The sequence below is a fragment of the Medicago sativa genome, chromosome 1 (assembly GCF_051527215.1).
Source record: "Medicago sativa cultivar Bolivia chromosome 1, Bolivia_mono, whole genome shotgun sequence".
Classification (NCBI taxonomy): domain Eukaryota; kingdom Viridiplantae; phylum Streptophyta; class Magnoliopsida; order Fabales; family Fabaceae; genus Medicago; species Medicago sativa.
Window position 1 is genome coordinate 26,920,751 of NC_140749.1, and position 13,653 is coordinate 26,934,403.

Sequence of the window (13,653 nt, forward strand, 5' to 3'; positions counted from 1 at the left end):
CTTTAAATAGCAATTTTACCTCTCTTTTAGGTCATTCACTATTCCATTGATATTTTCATACATTCTAAGAGAGAGGTCAGGGCTATTTCCAAGAGAGAAACACAAAGCAAGGTGTTTAGGAGTAGATTTAACTCAAGATCACTTTGGACACGAAGGATCTTGACATAGAATCTTCATCTTTCCTTCATCCTTTGCATAATATACATGTCTATGTGTAGCTATCATCTTCTTTGTAGTATTGAGGTAACAAATAAGCTATTATGTAATCTTTTGATCTTTTAATATATAAGGTTCTAGCTTAATGATTCAATATTGTTGTTATTCTTGTTTTTAATGCTTTCAAAGAGATTCAAGATGATTTGAACACAAACTCTTGAATCTAGAACTAGAATAACAATCTATCTTATGTTATATCACTCTTGACAAGTTTGTAAACTTTTGATAATTACTTTTAATCAAGAATTTAATGCTTTCGGATATTTAATCAGGCTGGACACGGTCGATTAAGTTATCCGATCGACTTTGTTATCGTTTAAGGGATTTGGACACGAATGTTTAAACGCTAACTTAGAAATAACGATGTCGCTTTGGACACGAAGGATGTTGTAGAAATGATTGTAATAATATTGATTATAAAGCTAGAGTCTGTTAATCGATCGAGAGATTACTGCTATTATGCTTGCTCGTTATCTTATACCGCAAGCGAAATAGTTCGATCTCCTCTCGTTTTTACTTTTATGTCATCTATGGATATAGTGTTACAAACAAACATTACATAAAGGATACCTTAATGTGAAAGATTGTGAAAACGCTTATGATTTAACGCAACTCCCTGTGGAAAACGATCCTATATATACGTGTACATAGTTATATGACATGTAGAAATTCTACATCAGTAAACTATCTAACTCTTTAACGAACCTCTCCATGGCTTGAGTTGGCAAACAAAGTGGTATAACCAAACCTTCCTCTCCTTCAGCATTTTTGAAAGGTATATAAAAGCTAGCAACACCAGGTATTGGGAAAAACCCAAGTCCCACATCGGATAGATAAGACTCTTGAGAAGAGTTTATAAAGAGGAGGTAATCCTCACCTCACAAGCCGGTTTTGTAAGGATGAGTTAGGCCCAAATTTCAACATGGTATCAGAGCTTGTCGAATTCAAGGGCCGCCTAAACCTATTCACGCACCAAGCCTAAAGAGTGCTGGGCGTGAGGAGGGTGTATTGGGAAAAACCCAAGTCCCACATCGGATAGATAAGACTCTGGAGAAGAGTTTTATAAGCACCAAGCCCAAAGAGTGCTGGGCGTGAGGGGGGTGTATTAGGAAAAACCCAAGTCCCACATCGGATAGATAAGACTCTTGAGAAGAGTTTATAAAGAGGAGGCAATCCTCACCTCACAAGCCGGTTTTGTAAGGATGAGTTAGACCCTAAATTTCAACACCAGGTGTAACACCAACTAGTCCGGTAGCTGGTCCTCCATACATATACAGCTTTCCCCCAACCAAAATCAACCTTTCTAAGTCCAGCTTCCCCCAACCAAAATCAACCTTTCTAAGTCCAGCATGTGTAACATCAGACACTAAGTACATTCTCACCACTATGAAATGTGGTCGACCCTTGAGTGACATATGATTTAGCTTTTTTAACTAACTCAAGTGCATACCCTAATGGATTTTCAATTAGTTTTCCTGTAGTTGTAATTGCAACAGGAAACGCACAAGCGTTTCCATAGTAACCTTTTGGTAACGGGGGATTAAACTTGCGACGTGCATTGTATAAGCAAATTATGCGAACTCCCTCGTCCGTGCCTGGTTGTAATGCGATTGTACGGCAGCGCCAAAGGCATGCAGTGATGATTTCGAATTTGGATTGTTGTAGGTGACGTGGAAATAGGGGACAAAGTGCAGATAACTCGGTTGGACCGAAGAAAAAAGAGTGGTGGACCATGTCATCTAAGGGTATAATGGTTCCTTTTGTGTCAGGAACTTGTTCGTATTCCCGATGAGTGCATGTTACTCTTGGTGGATCCCTTGTGTTTAGAAGCTCTCTATGCCATACCGGTGAGATTGAAGGTTCATTCATCCCGCGAGAAATTTCACCTGCAGCACTCATGAATTGGACAAAACCTGTCGCATCACTCATTGCATGGTTTAGACGAAGAGCAAAAATGAAACCACCACACTTGAGACGTGTTACCTACACACAATTACAATTCAATTATGAGAATGAAGGTAATCATAAGAGATATGATATATTTCCCTCAAAAAAAAAAAAAAGAGATTTGATATATGGTGCGACATACTTGACACACGAATACGCACGAACCCTTGAACAACATGCAAGTTTCCCGTAAAAAGAAAATCAAAGACTTTAAGATCAAAACTCAAAACTCTTTTAACCCCATTAAGTGTTGGATTGTTGGTATGAAACAAGACAAAATATCGGAGAAGTGGTAAGAAATATGATGTACTAATAATTTATAACTTGTGGTGATTTCTTGTAAAAGAATAAATCAGGAATTGAATGCATTATTTTAAGTTATATTTAAATTTAAAAAGAAGCAAGTTAGTAGTGTCATGCAATTATAGCGAAAACATTGTCGTACCATTTAGTATTTCCCAATCATAATTTTATTTTGATAAATTAATTAAAATTGGACCACAATTAAACACTTGTGATTGTGAAAAAAACAATTTGAGTTAATTAATTAGGTTATAAACAAATGTCGACTTTTCTAGATCTATTCAATGGTTTTTTTTTTTGACAAATGCATCTATTCAATGTTTTTTTTTTGTGAGAAATACATCTATTCAATGATGGTATACTAAAGATGTCCTTAATTTAATGTTCAATTTTTTTTAAATTAAATGTCCACTTGTTTCTATACATTTAAATAAAATGAGAGTGCAATGTAATTAGTGACATTGAGTCTAGTGAAAGAGGTTAAACTCTTTCAACATAACAAAGCAATGTTACAACATGGATCGAAAGATATACCCATATTTAGTGTCCAAGACACTTTAAATATAATTACTTCGAATGGAACGAATATACCAAAAATAAGAATCCAGTAATAAATTTGAATAACTATTTTATTTTATTTTTGGCTTCCTTTAAATGCTATCTCCAGTAGTCAAGATTTATTAAAGAGATCTACAGTAATCCAGAGAGTAGGCATTATTGACCGAATTTCGATAACAATTTTGTGTGTGCTATTATTCTGCATTTAGCTTGACTACGGGAAATTTTGCTTAGTTTCCTAACAAAAATGATATTAACTCCAAAACAATGATCAAGATAATGAATGATCTCCGGCCTTTCATATAATCCAAAAAAATTGTTTTTCATGTTCATTTATATTGACTATAAGTGATCTCTAAAATTACCAATTCAGTCACATGTGGAACAAAAAATTTAGAAGGCTATGAGAAAATTGAATTCGGTGATAAACCATAATAAGACCCTTCTCAAAATACGACCCATAAAATGAGTTACTCATTCAACAAACTAAAATTAACGATGAAACACAATCAAAGAAACATGATATGTCAAAAGTCAACCCACTGACAAAGACAAAAGATCTCAAACTAGGCTGTGATGAAGGAACCAAAGCACAAAGAAACCATGGTGGCATTCCAAGGGGTCCTTGAAGATCAATTTTGCAACAATCATAGGACCACGGTGGATAGGTAGCGGACAATTAATCGGAGAGAGAATTGCAATGTACAATATCACTAGACTCTATTGACGACATGAGTCGACGATGATGAAACTCTAGAAACAGCCATAGAGAACACGTGATAAAACCACAAAAAGGCAAAGGGAGAGAGTTTAATCGGTATGTTTTATCATTGTATAATTACTAGCGTCGTGCCCGTCTATCAGCTTTTTCTACTACGCTAATGTATGTATAGACTTGACTATGACTCTTGTGAAAATATTGGTTTTGTTTTAAGTTTGCATGTAATTTATATATTTTTCATGAACCTACAAATAAAATAATATATCACAATTCTTTATATTTCTTTATATTTTGTTTGGGTTCATAACTAATTTATATATAGAAGAAACAACCATTTATATATAGAATATTTTACTTAATTTTTAGCTGTCTTTTATTTCAACACATTCGTTTTAGTTAATAAAGATACATGAATGATATTTGAAACACTTTCTTAAAGAGTATAACTTTTACAAATTGAAAGTTAAAATAAAAGGTTGTAGTGATGACTACAACAACACCAAACAAAAACCATAAAGACCTAAATTTCTCGAGTGACTTTTTATTTTTATTTTTTTTGGAACAAATTTCTCGCGTGACTTAAACAAAAAAAATAAATGGTAACCATAATTTTTGGACTGTTCCAAATTGTGTTTCATAATACTTGAGCATGTATATTCATCCCCGCACTATGTGGCTTTAATTGCATATTGTTTGCACCTTTTCTTGGTACTTTGATCTATCTAGTGCCTTCTTTTTCAAGCTTGCTTATACTACTACTTCCCTCTGATTCAAAAAACCGAGCATTCTTCAATACATAAATCAAAATTGTTAAATATAGAGTTCACCATCAAAGTGTAAGATGTGTTCATCATCTCAATTAACACCACACTCTCAATGTCCACAAAAGAAGTGGTGGTTGAAACATAACAAGAGTAGAGTTTAACAATAGTATTCAAACCTCTCCACCCCTACCCCTTCCATTGACACAACCTTTCCCTTCTTCCATCATTTTGTTCGACTTCGATTAGGATATGTATTTAGGCCGCCATTGGAGGGTGACCCCTATCTCTCTCTCTCTCCACCCCATTTTCACATTGAACAAATACCAATAGAAAAAAAAATAGATGTAATACGTACAATTTTTTTTTGTGGTGGCCGGGATTCGAACCCCGGACCTACAATTTTTTTTTTGTGGTGGCTGGGATTCGAACCCCGGACCTTGCATATATTATGCATTATCCTTACCAACTGAGTCAAGCTCACGGAAACACACGTACAATAATTATAATTAGAAAATAGAAATAAGTTAAAGATTAAAATACAATAATAACAATGAGAAAAAATTTAAAATAATTGTAGTAACAAAATAGAGCAATGCTATATCTCTAGAAAAATAACATCAAGAATTCTTCAAGAATAAAGAATAGCCAATCACAATGCACTATTTGCCACAATTCAAGGAGGTGTGGCTGAAAAATAGGAAGTGGACAAATAAATCATGGTTTTTTCTAGATTACCCTCTCTTATTTAGAGGGTATTTACCCCCTCACGATATCAACCAATCAAAATGTAATATACATTGGCAACATTAAATGTTAAATAAATGAGTAAATTTTTTCTATAAAAAAAAAATCAGTTTTAGGTAACTTTTAATACTTTTAATTTTTATTTAATTATAGACAAGATTACATTATAGGTCCTTTATCTTATTTATTTGTAACACTTTGGTCCTTTATCTTTATTTTTTTCCGTTTAGGTCTTTTATCTCTCATAAAAGCACATATACATCCTTTTTCTCATTTTTTTTATTAAAAAAAATACATAATTTTATTTTTTTAAAATATATTTTTATTAAAAATGAAAAAATCCAGAAATATGATGAAGATGTTCATCATCTCCATCTTCTTTCTTTGAATCTTCATCATCTTCATTGAATCAGAAAAAAATTCTACACAAATATATCTCCAAATATCATGAATTAATGTTATGTTCACCTCAAATCTTCTTTTAAATACAAAAATCAAAACCCTATAGAAAAGAGATTTAGTTTCATAAAAAAAAAAAGTTATATAAATTATCACATATTATTATTATTTTCTAACTCAATATTCAAACTCGGCATAAAAATAACCCCAAAGTTGAGAGCAGCTTTGCACATCAATTTTGTTGTTTCCAGAACAATCTTAACTTTTGTAAAGCCTAACCCTTCCGCCAGTGACTAAGCCTCCACCATCCGCCTTGCAACATTTGTGAAATTAAGGTTTTGATTTTTGTGTTTAAAAGAAGATTTGAGGTGAATATAACATTAATTCATGATATTTTGAGATATATTTTAGTAGAATTTTTTTTTATTTAAAGAAGATGATGAAGATTCAAAGGAAGAAGATGAAGATGATGAACATCTTCATCATATTTCTGGATTTTTTTTTCATTTTCAATAAAAATATATTTTTAGAAATAAAATTATGTATTTTTTAATAAAAATGAGAAAAAAGATGTATATGTGCTTTTAAGAGAGATAAAGGACCTAAACGGGAAAAAATAAAGATAAATGACCAAATTGTTACAAAAAAAATAAGATAAAGGACCCCAAATGTAATCTTGCCTTAATTATATTTAGTTGTTCAATCTTAATTAGTTTACACGACAAGACTGGATTAGAACAATTAAAATTTCACATCAAATTTCTTTCATCTGAATGTCCTTAAATTTATCCGTTACATTCATAAAATTTCTTCTTCCCATTTTGATTGTTCAATTTTGTCGTTCTAAACTGCCGCATTTTTCAATTTTCGTGAGAATCGTCGTCGTTCGTTTGATTCCAAATATCGTGAGAATTACCGTTATTTCCAGAACCACGTCAGATATGGTGAGTTGATTTTTCTTTTTGATTTGATTTTTCTTGGTTGTGAGGTAGTTAATTTTAACAATTGAGTAAGTCATCCGTTATACTTTAAGGATCGCTAGCAGGTGTTGCTGCTGTGATGTTTTGGGAGTTTGCTAGCATTTTTTTCGGTTGCTGCTGAAATGGTTATGTCACAAGGCTTTTGTTCTTTTGTTTGGACTTAAAGGCTTTTGCTGATAGTGGGGGCAGGTCTATGCGTGTTAGCAGATTTTATTAGGTTGGCTACTTAAATAAAAAAAATCACGATACCTGACGCGGTTCTAGAAACAACGACAATTCTCACTATAATTTGAAACTGCAGCAGTTTGGAACGACAAAATTGAACAATCAAAATGGGAAGAAAACGAAAAAGAAACAAGAATTGATCAATAGGGAAGAATAAAGAAGAAATTTGAATGAAGGAGATGTTTTGTTCTCACGTTCGGGGTTGTGGAATGGAAGAAATTTTATGAATGTAAGTGATGAATTTAAGGACATCCAGATGAAAGAAATTTGATGTAAAAATTTTATTTGTTATAAGTCTTGTAGTGTAAATTAATTAAGATTGAACACCTTAATATAATTAAATAAAAGAGTACATTACACTCTTCTCCCCTCAAAGATTCTTGAATTACACTCCTCTCCCCTGTTATGTTAAAATATACACTCTCCTCCCCCTTATTCCAAACATATTAGAAAACATTTCATTCCTCTCCCTTAAGAGAAGCTTGAATTACATTCTTCTCTCTTCTTATGTTAAAATCTACACTTTACTTCCTCAATAATCTAGCAAAAATAAAATAAAATAATCTAACACACTTAAAAAAAAAAAAGTACCGCGGGTCTATTTTAACATAATCAAAATTTGAATACATATTTTTCGCTATTTTTTATTCACAATTACATTAACATATAATTTTAAACCCTATTATAAAATATGAAACAACCAAAAAATAAAATTACAATAATTACTAAATACAATAAAATATGGTTATATAAAAATTAGTTTTATACTATAAATTATAAACTTAATAGCAAAATATTTAAGTTTAATTACCATTGATATTTAAATTATAAAGAAATGAATTTATTTTTCTTAAATGGTGGTTCAAAATTAGTATATATCATAAAAATATTTATTTATGTGAAAATAGATTAAAGTGTAGTACATATTTAATTATTAAGGGAGAGGGTTGTAATTCAAGCATCTTAGAGGGAGAGGAATGTAGATTTTATTTTTAAAGGGAGGGAAGTGTATATTTTAACATAAGAGGGGAGGGGAGTGTAATTTACTCTAAATAAAAATTAAAAGTATTAAAAGTTACCTTATGATTAAGATGAACTTTTTTATTTTTAGAAAAAATTGATTCATTTATTTGACATTTAATGTTGTCTATGCATATTACATTTTGATTGGTTGATATCATGAGAGGGTAAATTACCCCCTAAACAAGAGAGGGTAACGTAGTTCTCACCATAAATCATCCAATTAAAATTTGCCAACTATTTCTTGAAAAATTCTTAAAGCTATTTTTCTTGAGAAGTAGCATTTTCCAACAAAATAAATTACAGTTTTCGTAAATCACTACAAATATAGAGCAGTAGAGAACCCTTTGTTTTCTTTCCTCGTTAAATTAACTTTTCATCCTTTTCCTTTTTGAATAAAAAAAACATTGATGCATTCAATATTAAATTACAAAGTAGCAGAGTAAATAACAAAAATATATACAACCAATATCATAATGAAAATAAGAAAAGGGAAATTAAGAGTTTTTTTTAACAGTGCCAAAAAAATAATTAAATATATTAAATTAAAAGGAGGGAATGAAGCTACTTCCATGTTGGCTTACTGATGGATGCACTGGGTTGTGTGTAGCTTTCCTTTAGATGTTGTAGAGCGTAGTACTCGTCATAGATGTAAGGTATCCTGGCGATGGAGTGTCAAGTGTGGCATGCTTTATTACCTTCGTCAGTGGCGGCATGCAAGTGGAACTCCTCTTCCATCTTCGTCGTCTCTTGTTTTTTCAGATTTTTTTTTCTTCGGAAATATAATACAAATAGAATGACAACAATTCAGATAAATATCATCTAACAAACATATATTGAACATCCCCCATCCATTAAATGTTGATGAAGGAAATGAAAGACTAATAAAGAAAATATTTTTTGTAAAATATGTACCATAAGATATATTCAAAACAATGACTCTCACTTTGATTCATGTATATACCTCAATCTTCCCAATATTATATTCTCTCTGATAATTTTTGTTTCATTTCCAATTTGATATGGTTTTTTTCTTCTTCGTCATCGCTGTCTCCAAAGTAATAGACATTTGAATGCTTTAGACATTCATTGTTCTCTATTTTTTGTACAAATCACATACATATTTATGCAAAGATACAAAATCAGGATATAAAACATACTCTAAAACATCACAAAATATTATGAAGAATATCAGGACCATCAATCAACTCTTGCAAGAGGTAGAGAGCCCTTGTGGATAAAAAAGAACACCGTCATTCTTAAAAAATAAAATCAACATAAGAACTAATCAAAGCATAACTTGCAGATACATACTCCAATTGTTGCACCTAGAGGATTAACCAAAAAAACACATTCATGATGGTAATATAATTCGTTCCTGAGGAATTCAAATGCATATAAAGAAGAAGAAAAAAAAACTATTTCGTTCCTGAGGAATTCAAATAGATTGTGCAATCGGCATCAAGTAAGATTCGAACGAAAACGTTAATGAGAGTGTATCGCAACATTCGAATGAAAACGTTAATTAAAATAGATTGAAAGTGAGAATGAAACATATATACAGTCAAAATTCAGAGTTTAATTAATGGAAAAAAAAATTCAAACAAATTGTAAAAACTTATAACCTCTCTCATGCTCCTTTCAATTGTTTGTCTCTCTTGAGAAAAATTGTGGAACCGCATAAAACTGCTCAATTCTAAGTGGGTTTGATTTATTAATTAGCAACAATGGCATTTTGAGTTTACGGTAAAATGAGAAGTAAAATAGGCTACATCAAAACAATTCTTTGGGTTTATATATGATATAGATAGATAGATAATGATCTCATCTATGATATAAATTTAGATACCTTTTGTTTGCAATGATGCTTTCTACTCACTTTGATCTTCACTATTCTTCAATTGTTTTGATTTCCCTGGAAGCAACCTCTTTCCATTTCACCAACTAAATTTTGAAGTGATGTGAATAGGAAATATTGTTTTTGAGTAGATAATGGGAGAAAAAGATAGAAACAATATTTAGTACACTTTCTTGTACCACCCGCAAGTTTGGGATAGAAAATTGCCATGAATCTTTTTAGTGGTTTGATGAAAAGATAAAGTTGAATAAAAAACTGTGTTAAGAGGGGATTTTTTGGAAGTTGATATGAACGTGCTCTCTTTGATTCAATAAAAGTAATTGTTGTCTTTGATTAAAAAAAAAAAACTGCTGCTTTATCATTTGAAAAAATACTGTCAAAATTGGAAGTTACATAATGGGTGGAAGTTAGAGGATAAAATTGGAATGTAAAATAGGCTACACCAAACCAAAAAGTATTGCCTATTAATAGGTATAGATATCGACCACATGCGACCACAATATGTTACCACGTCAATTGATGTACAACTTGTATATTTTCTTATTCATTAATTGACGTAACAATACATTATTAACATTAATAGATGTGCAAAAATCACGATAGAGGAATGAAAAAACACTATACCACGTCACACTTTTTCTGTGCAAATCCTAAACACCATGAAAGGTATCTGTGCAAATCCTAAACACCATGAAAGGTATCGAGAGATTTCTCCCAATCATGGTCCATGTTGGGGGATTTCTCCCACCAACCTAATTATTTCTTACTTTGATTTGGTTAACATGCTGGCTAAGATTTTCCTTTATTATATGGTGATCTCACATCTCCAATATGTGGATGATAGTCTATGTATAGAGGAAGCGACAATGTGTAATCTTTAGATGTTGAAGGCATTTTTTAGAGGTTTCGAAGTAGTGTCAGGTCTAAAAGTTAGTTGTTACCAATGTTGTTTGGGGGAGAGAAGAGAACAATTTAATTAGTATACATATGTTATTTTAATAAAAATAGAAATTCAACGTGAACGATTTTAAGGTGTTGCTTTAATGGATAAATTAAGAAAAAAAACTATTTTAATTTCTCCATGTAAGAACGAGTATCAACTGGTGTGCTGCAAAGAAAAATCTAAAAATAATGTATTACAACAATGTAATACAACAATGTAATTTAGAATTATTGTCGTTGATATTCTATTAAAAAAATTACACAAGAAAATAATAGACGTTGTCATAGGGTTAAAATGCTATATGCTACGTCGTCACTTTAATTTTAGTGACCTCCACCACATAAACTACTACCTTGTTCAAAATCTTGTCATTTCTAACTTTCCATATCTCATAAGATCGTTTGCCAAATTAATATCACCCCTTCTTTAACTCTTTTTTGAATTCCCTTCTTTATTTTAATTCATAATTGTAGTGGGTCAAGTGCACTTATAGTTTTTGCTAGTTGTGGGTTATGCAACTTTTATTATATATCCAATAAATTTTGATGTTAAAAAATATAAAACCCTATATTTGAAGGGAGTGTGCCAATAAGGTTATTGAAATTAAAAGCAATATCTAACAGAGAAATGGTGTTGAATTTGTTATTAAGTTCAATTCGATTGAAATAGTTACTATCTAGCTAAATCCAAATATTGCAAACTTTTATGGTTATGGTTACCTAGTGATTGAGGGGCAAAAACATAAACAAAAAAGATGATGGCTCACAATTACACTTTTCAAAGAAAAAGACTAGAACGACTCTCAAAAAAGAATAAGGAATATGTTAGAGAAAACCAAACAAGGTACAGTGAAAAAAATTTGCCGGTTCATTATAATTCTATTAAAGATTGTTAATCTTATATTATGTCACTATTTTATATATTTTGCCTCAAAATATGTTGTATTTTAACTATAATCTATTAGTTATTACTCTCAATATAATTAACTTCATGCATCATACAAGTACACACTATAGCAATAATCACTGTAAAATGTAACTAGTTCAATTCAATGTAAGAATTAAGAGAGATGGCGGTAAATCCAAATGTCCATCATATATTGAATATTTTGATTTGAAACATTTCAGATTTTATTTTAATTATATGTAGTGATCCCAAATGGGGATTCAGTTACAACTTACAACATGAGAAATTAAGCCATCTTTTTTTTTTAAGAGTAAAGTCATCCCCTTTATTCTGTCGGTATTGTTTATTACCAAAAACCAATTATTACTTTATTCATTAACCGCCATGCAACCCCGCAAGCTTCTCAGTACTATTTTATCCTGCAATTAGTAAAGTGAAATTGATATTAGTTTTATTTACAAATCTTTTACTGTTTTTCTTTTAGTTCCTAAAAAAAACACACACATGTATTATAGTCCCTAACATATTGTAAATGTGTAACAACACACCAGAATGTATAAATTTTATTTAAACCCTAAACCCTAATACCAGAGTATATATGAAATAGAAAAAGAGGGTTGATGGTAAGAGATGTACTTGTTGCAGTCCATGCCAGGGCTAATATCATAGCCTATGTCAACACCACAGTCTTTAGGGAGGGAAGCAACGGCAGGAAGATTGAGTTCGGGATTGGCCACAATAATGGATTTGAGGCAACCGCAAACATCTCGACGATCTTGGGGAGTTTTGGATTGGCCATTTAAAGTCTTAACCCCATTGCAACATGGTTCAGGGGGAGGGGGTGGACCTGGGTTTGTTAGGTACGGAACGCATGGTGCTAAAGTTTGTTGCACTTCAGGACATGAAGGGGAAGAATTGGCTAGTGGAATGCCCAAAACCAAGCATATCATAGCCAAACAAGTAACCTTGGTAAGCATTGAACTAGCCATGATTGTGTGAATTCTAGTGTGTTAGTGAGTGTAGAATATTGTTGAATGGTTGTGTTATGGTATGCCTATCTAATTAATGGCTATTTATAGAGAATATACGACATCTCAACTTCCAATGTTTTACGTTTATCTTTTGAAGAAATGTTTTACGTTTATCTTGTAAGGAGTACTTTACCCACAATTGATATCTCAACGGTAAACGATCATCAAAATAAAAAGGAGAATGTTAATAAGTGATCCAAGGATATTAGTTAAGCATCCAAAATAAGAAAAAATTTATGAAAAAATTGTGTAATCATTATTTGATATCAAAAGTAACATCTTATATTTCTAAGATAAAATTTCTATTTATAGATTCTTTAATCATTGTCCTGAGAGCTGGACCACGGTTAGAAAGATCCAAATAAAAAATACATCATTTGATCACTATTATAAAGAAAAATCAACATTTTAAATTTATTCATTAAATTATGTATGTGGTCTATAATAAAGACCATATACAACATTTATTTGGTGAATCTAAAATTTAGATTTTTTCTTATAATAGTGACAGAAAGATGTATATATATTTCCTTTGTATTTTATTAAATGTCATTTTGGATAAAATATTTTTGTTTTGTTATACTCTCTCAAGCGTATATCATTTTACAATATCAATACATCTTTAATGTTTTTTTTCTTATTATGTTTTGATAAATGCTAACGAATGTATACTCTTTAAGAATTTTAGATGGTAATTTTGATAGAAATTTGCGCATTCAATGCATCAGAAATTGAAGTATTAAGTTTTTTCAATTAATAGTTTTTTAATTAGAAATCCTTAAAGAGTGTCATTAGGGCATTCGTTAGCAAGACTCTTATGTATTTGATTGTTTATTTGTTTAATCTCTCTTCCACATGTCATTTATGAAAGATAATTTTATAAAATCACTTATAGTTTTGTGTTCTAATATAAAATTAACTATATCTTTTTAATATATGCGAAAATATCAAAACAATTTATAATAATATACAGAGAAGTAGATATTTAACGCGGCAAAAACTCGTATCTATTTCTATATTTAGGGAAAAAAAATTCCA

The 13,653-nt window shown here is 31.0% G+C and overlaps 1 protein-coding gene and 1 pseudogene across 1 annotated transcript; both read right to left on the bottom strand.

The window, feature by feature from the left end:
* Window positions 1–887: 887 nt before the first annotated feature.
* Window positions 888–4,733, bottom strand: LOC146953877 (benzyl alcohol O-benzoyltransferase pseudogene; annotated as a pseudogene).
* Window positions 4,734–11,754: 7,021 nt separating this feature from the next.
* LOC146953878 (non-specific lipid-transfer protein-like) lies at window positions 11,755–12,639 on the bottom strand. Its single transcript, XM_085712136.1, has 2 exons — window positions 12,221–12,639; window positions 11,755–12,003 (listed from the first exon to the last, which is right to left on the bottom strand). The coding sequence occupies exons 1-2, from the start codon at window positions 12,571–12,573 to the stop codon at window positions 11,994–11,996; spliced, it is 363 nt and encodes a 120-aa protein (XP_085568262.1). The 5' UTR covers window positions 12,574–12,639; the 3' UTR covers window positions 11,755–11,993.
* Between the last annotated feature and the right edge of the window lie 1,014 nt (window positions 12,640–13,653).

Bases quoted from the DNA above. Each gene is read 5' to 3' on its own strand.
- LOC146953878 (XM_085712136.1), bottom strand. From the start codon at position 12,573: ATGGCTAGTTCAATGCTTACCAAGGTTACTTGTTTGGCTATGATATGC.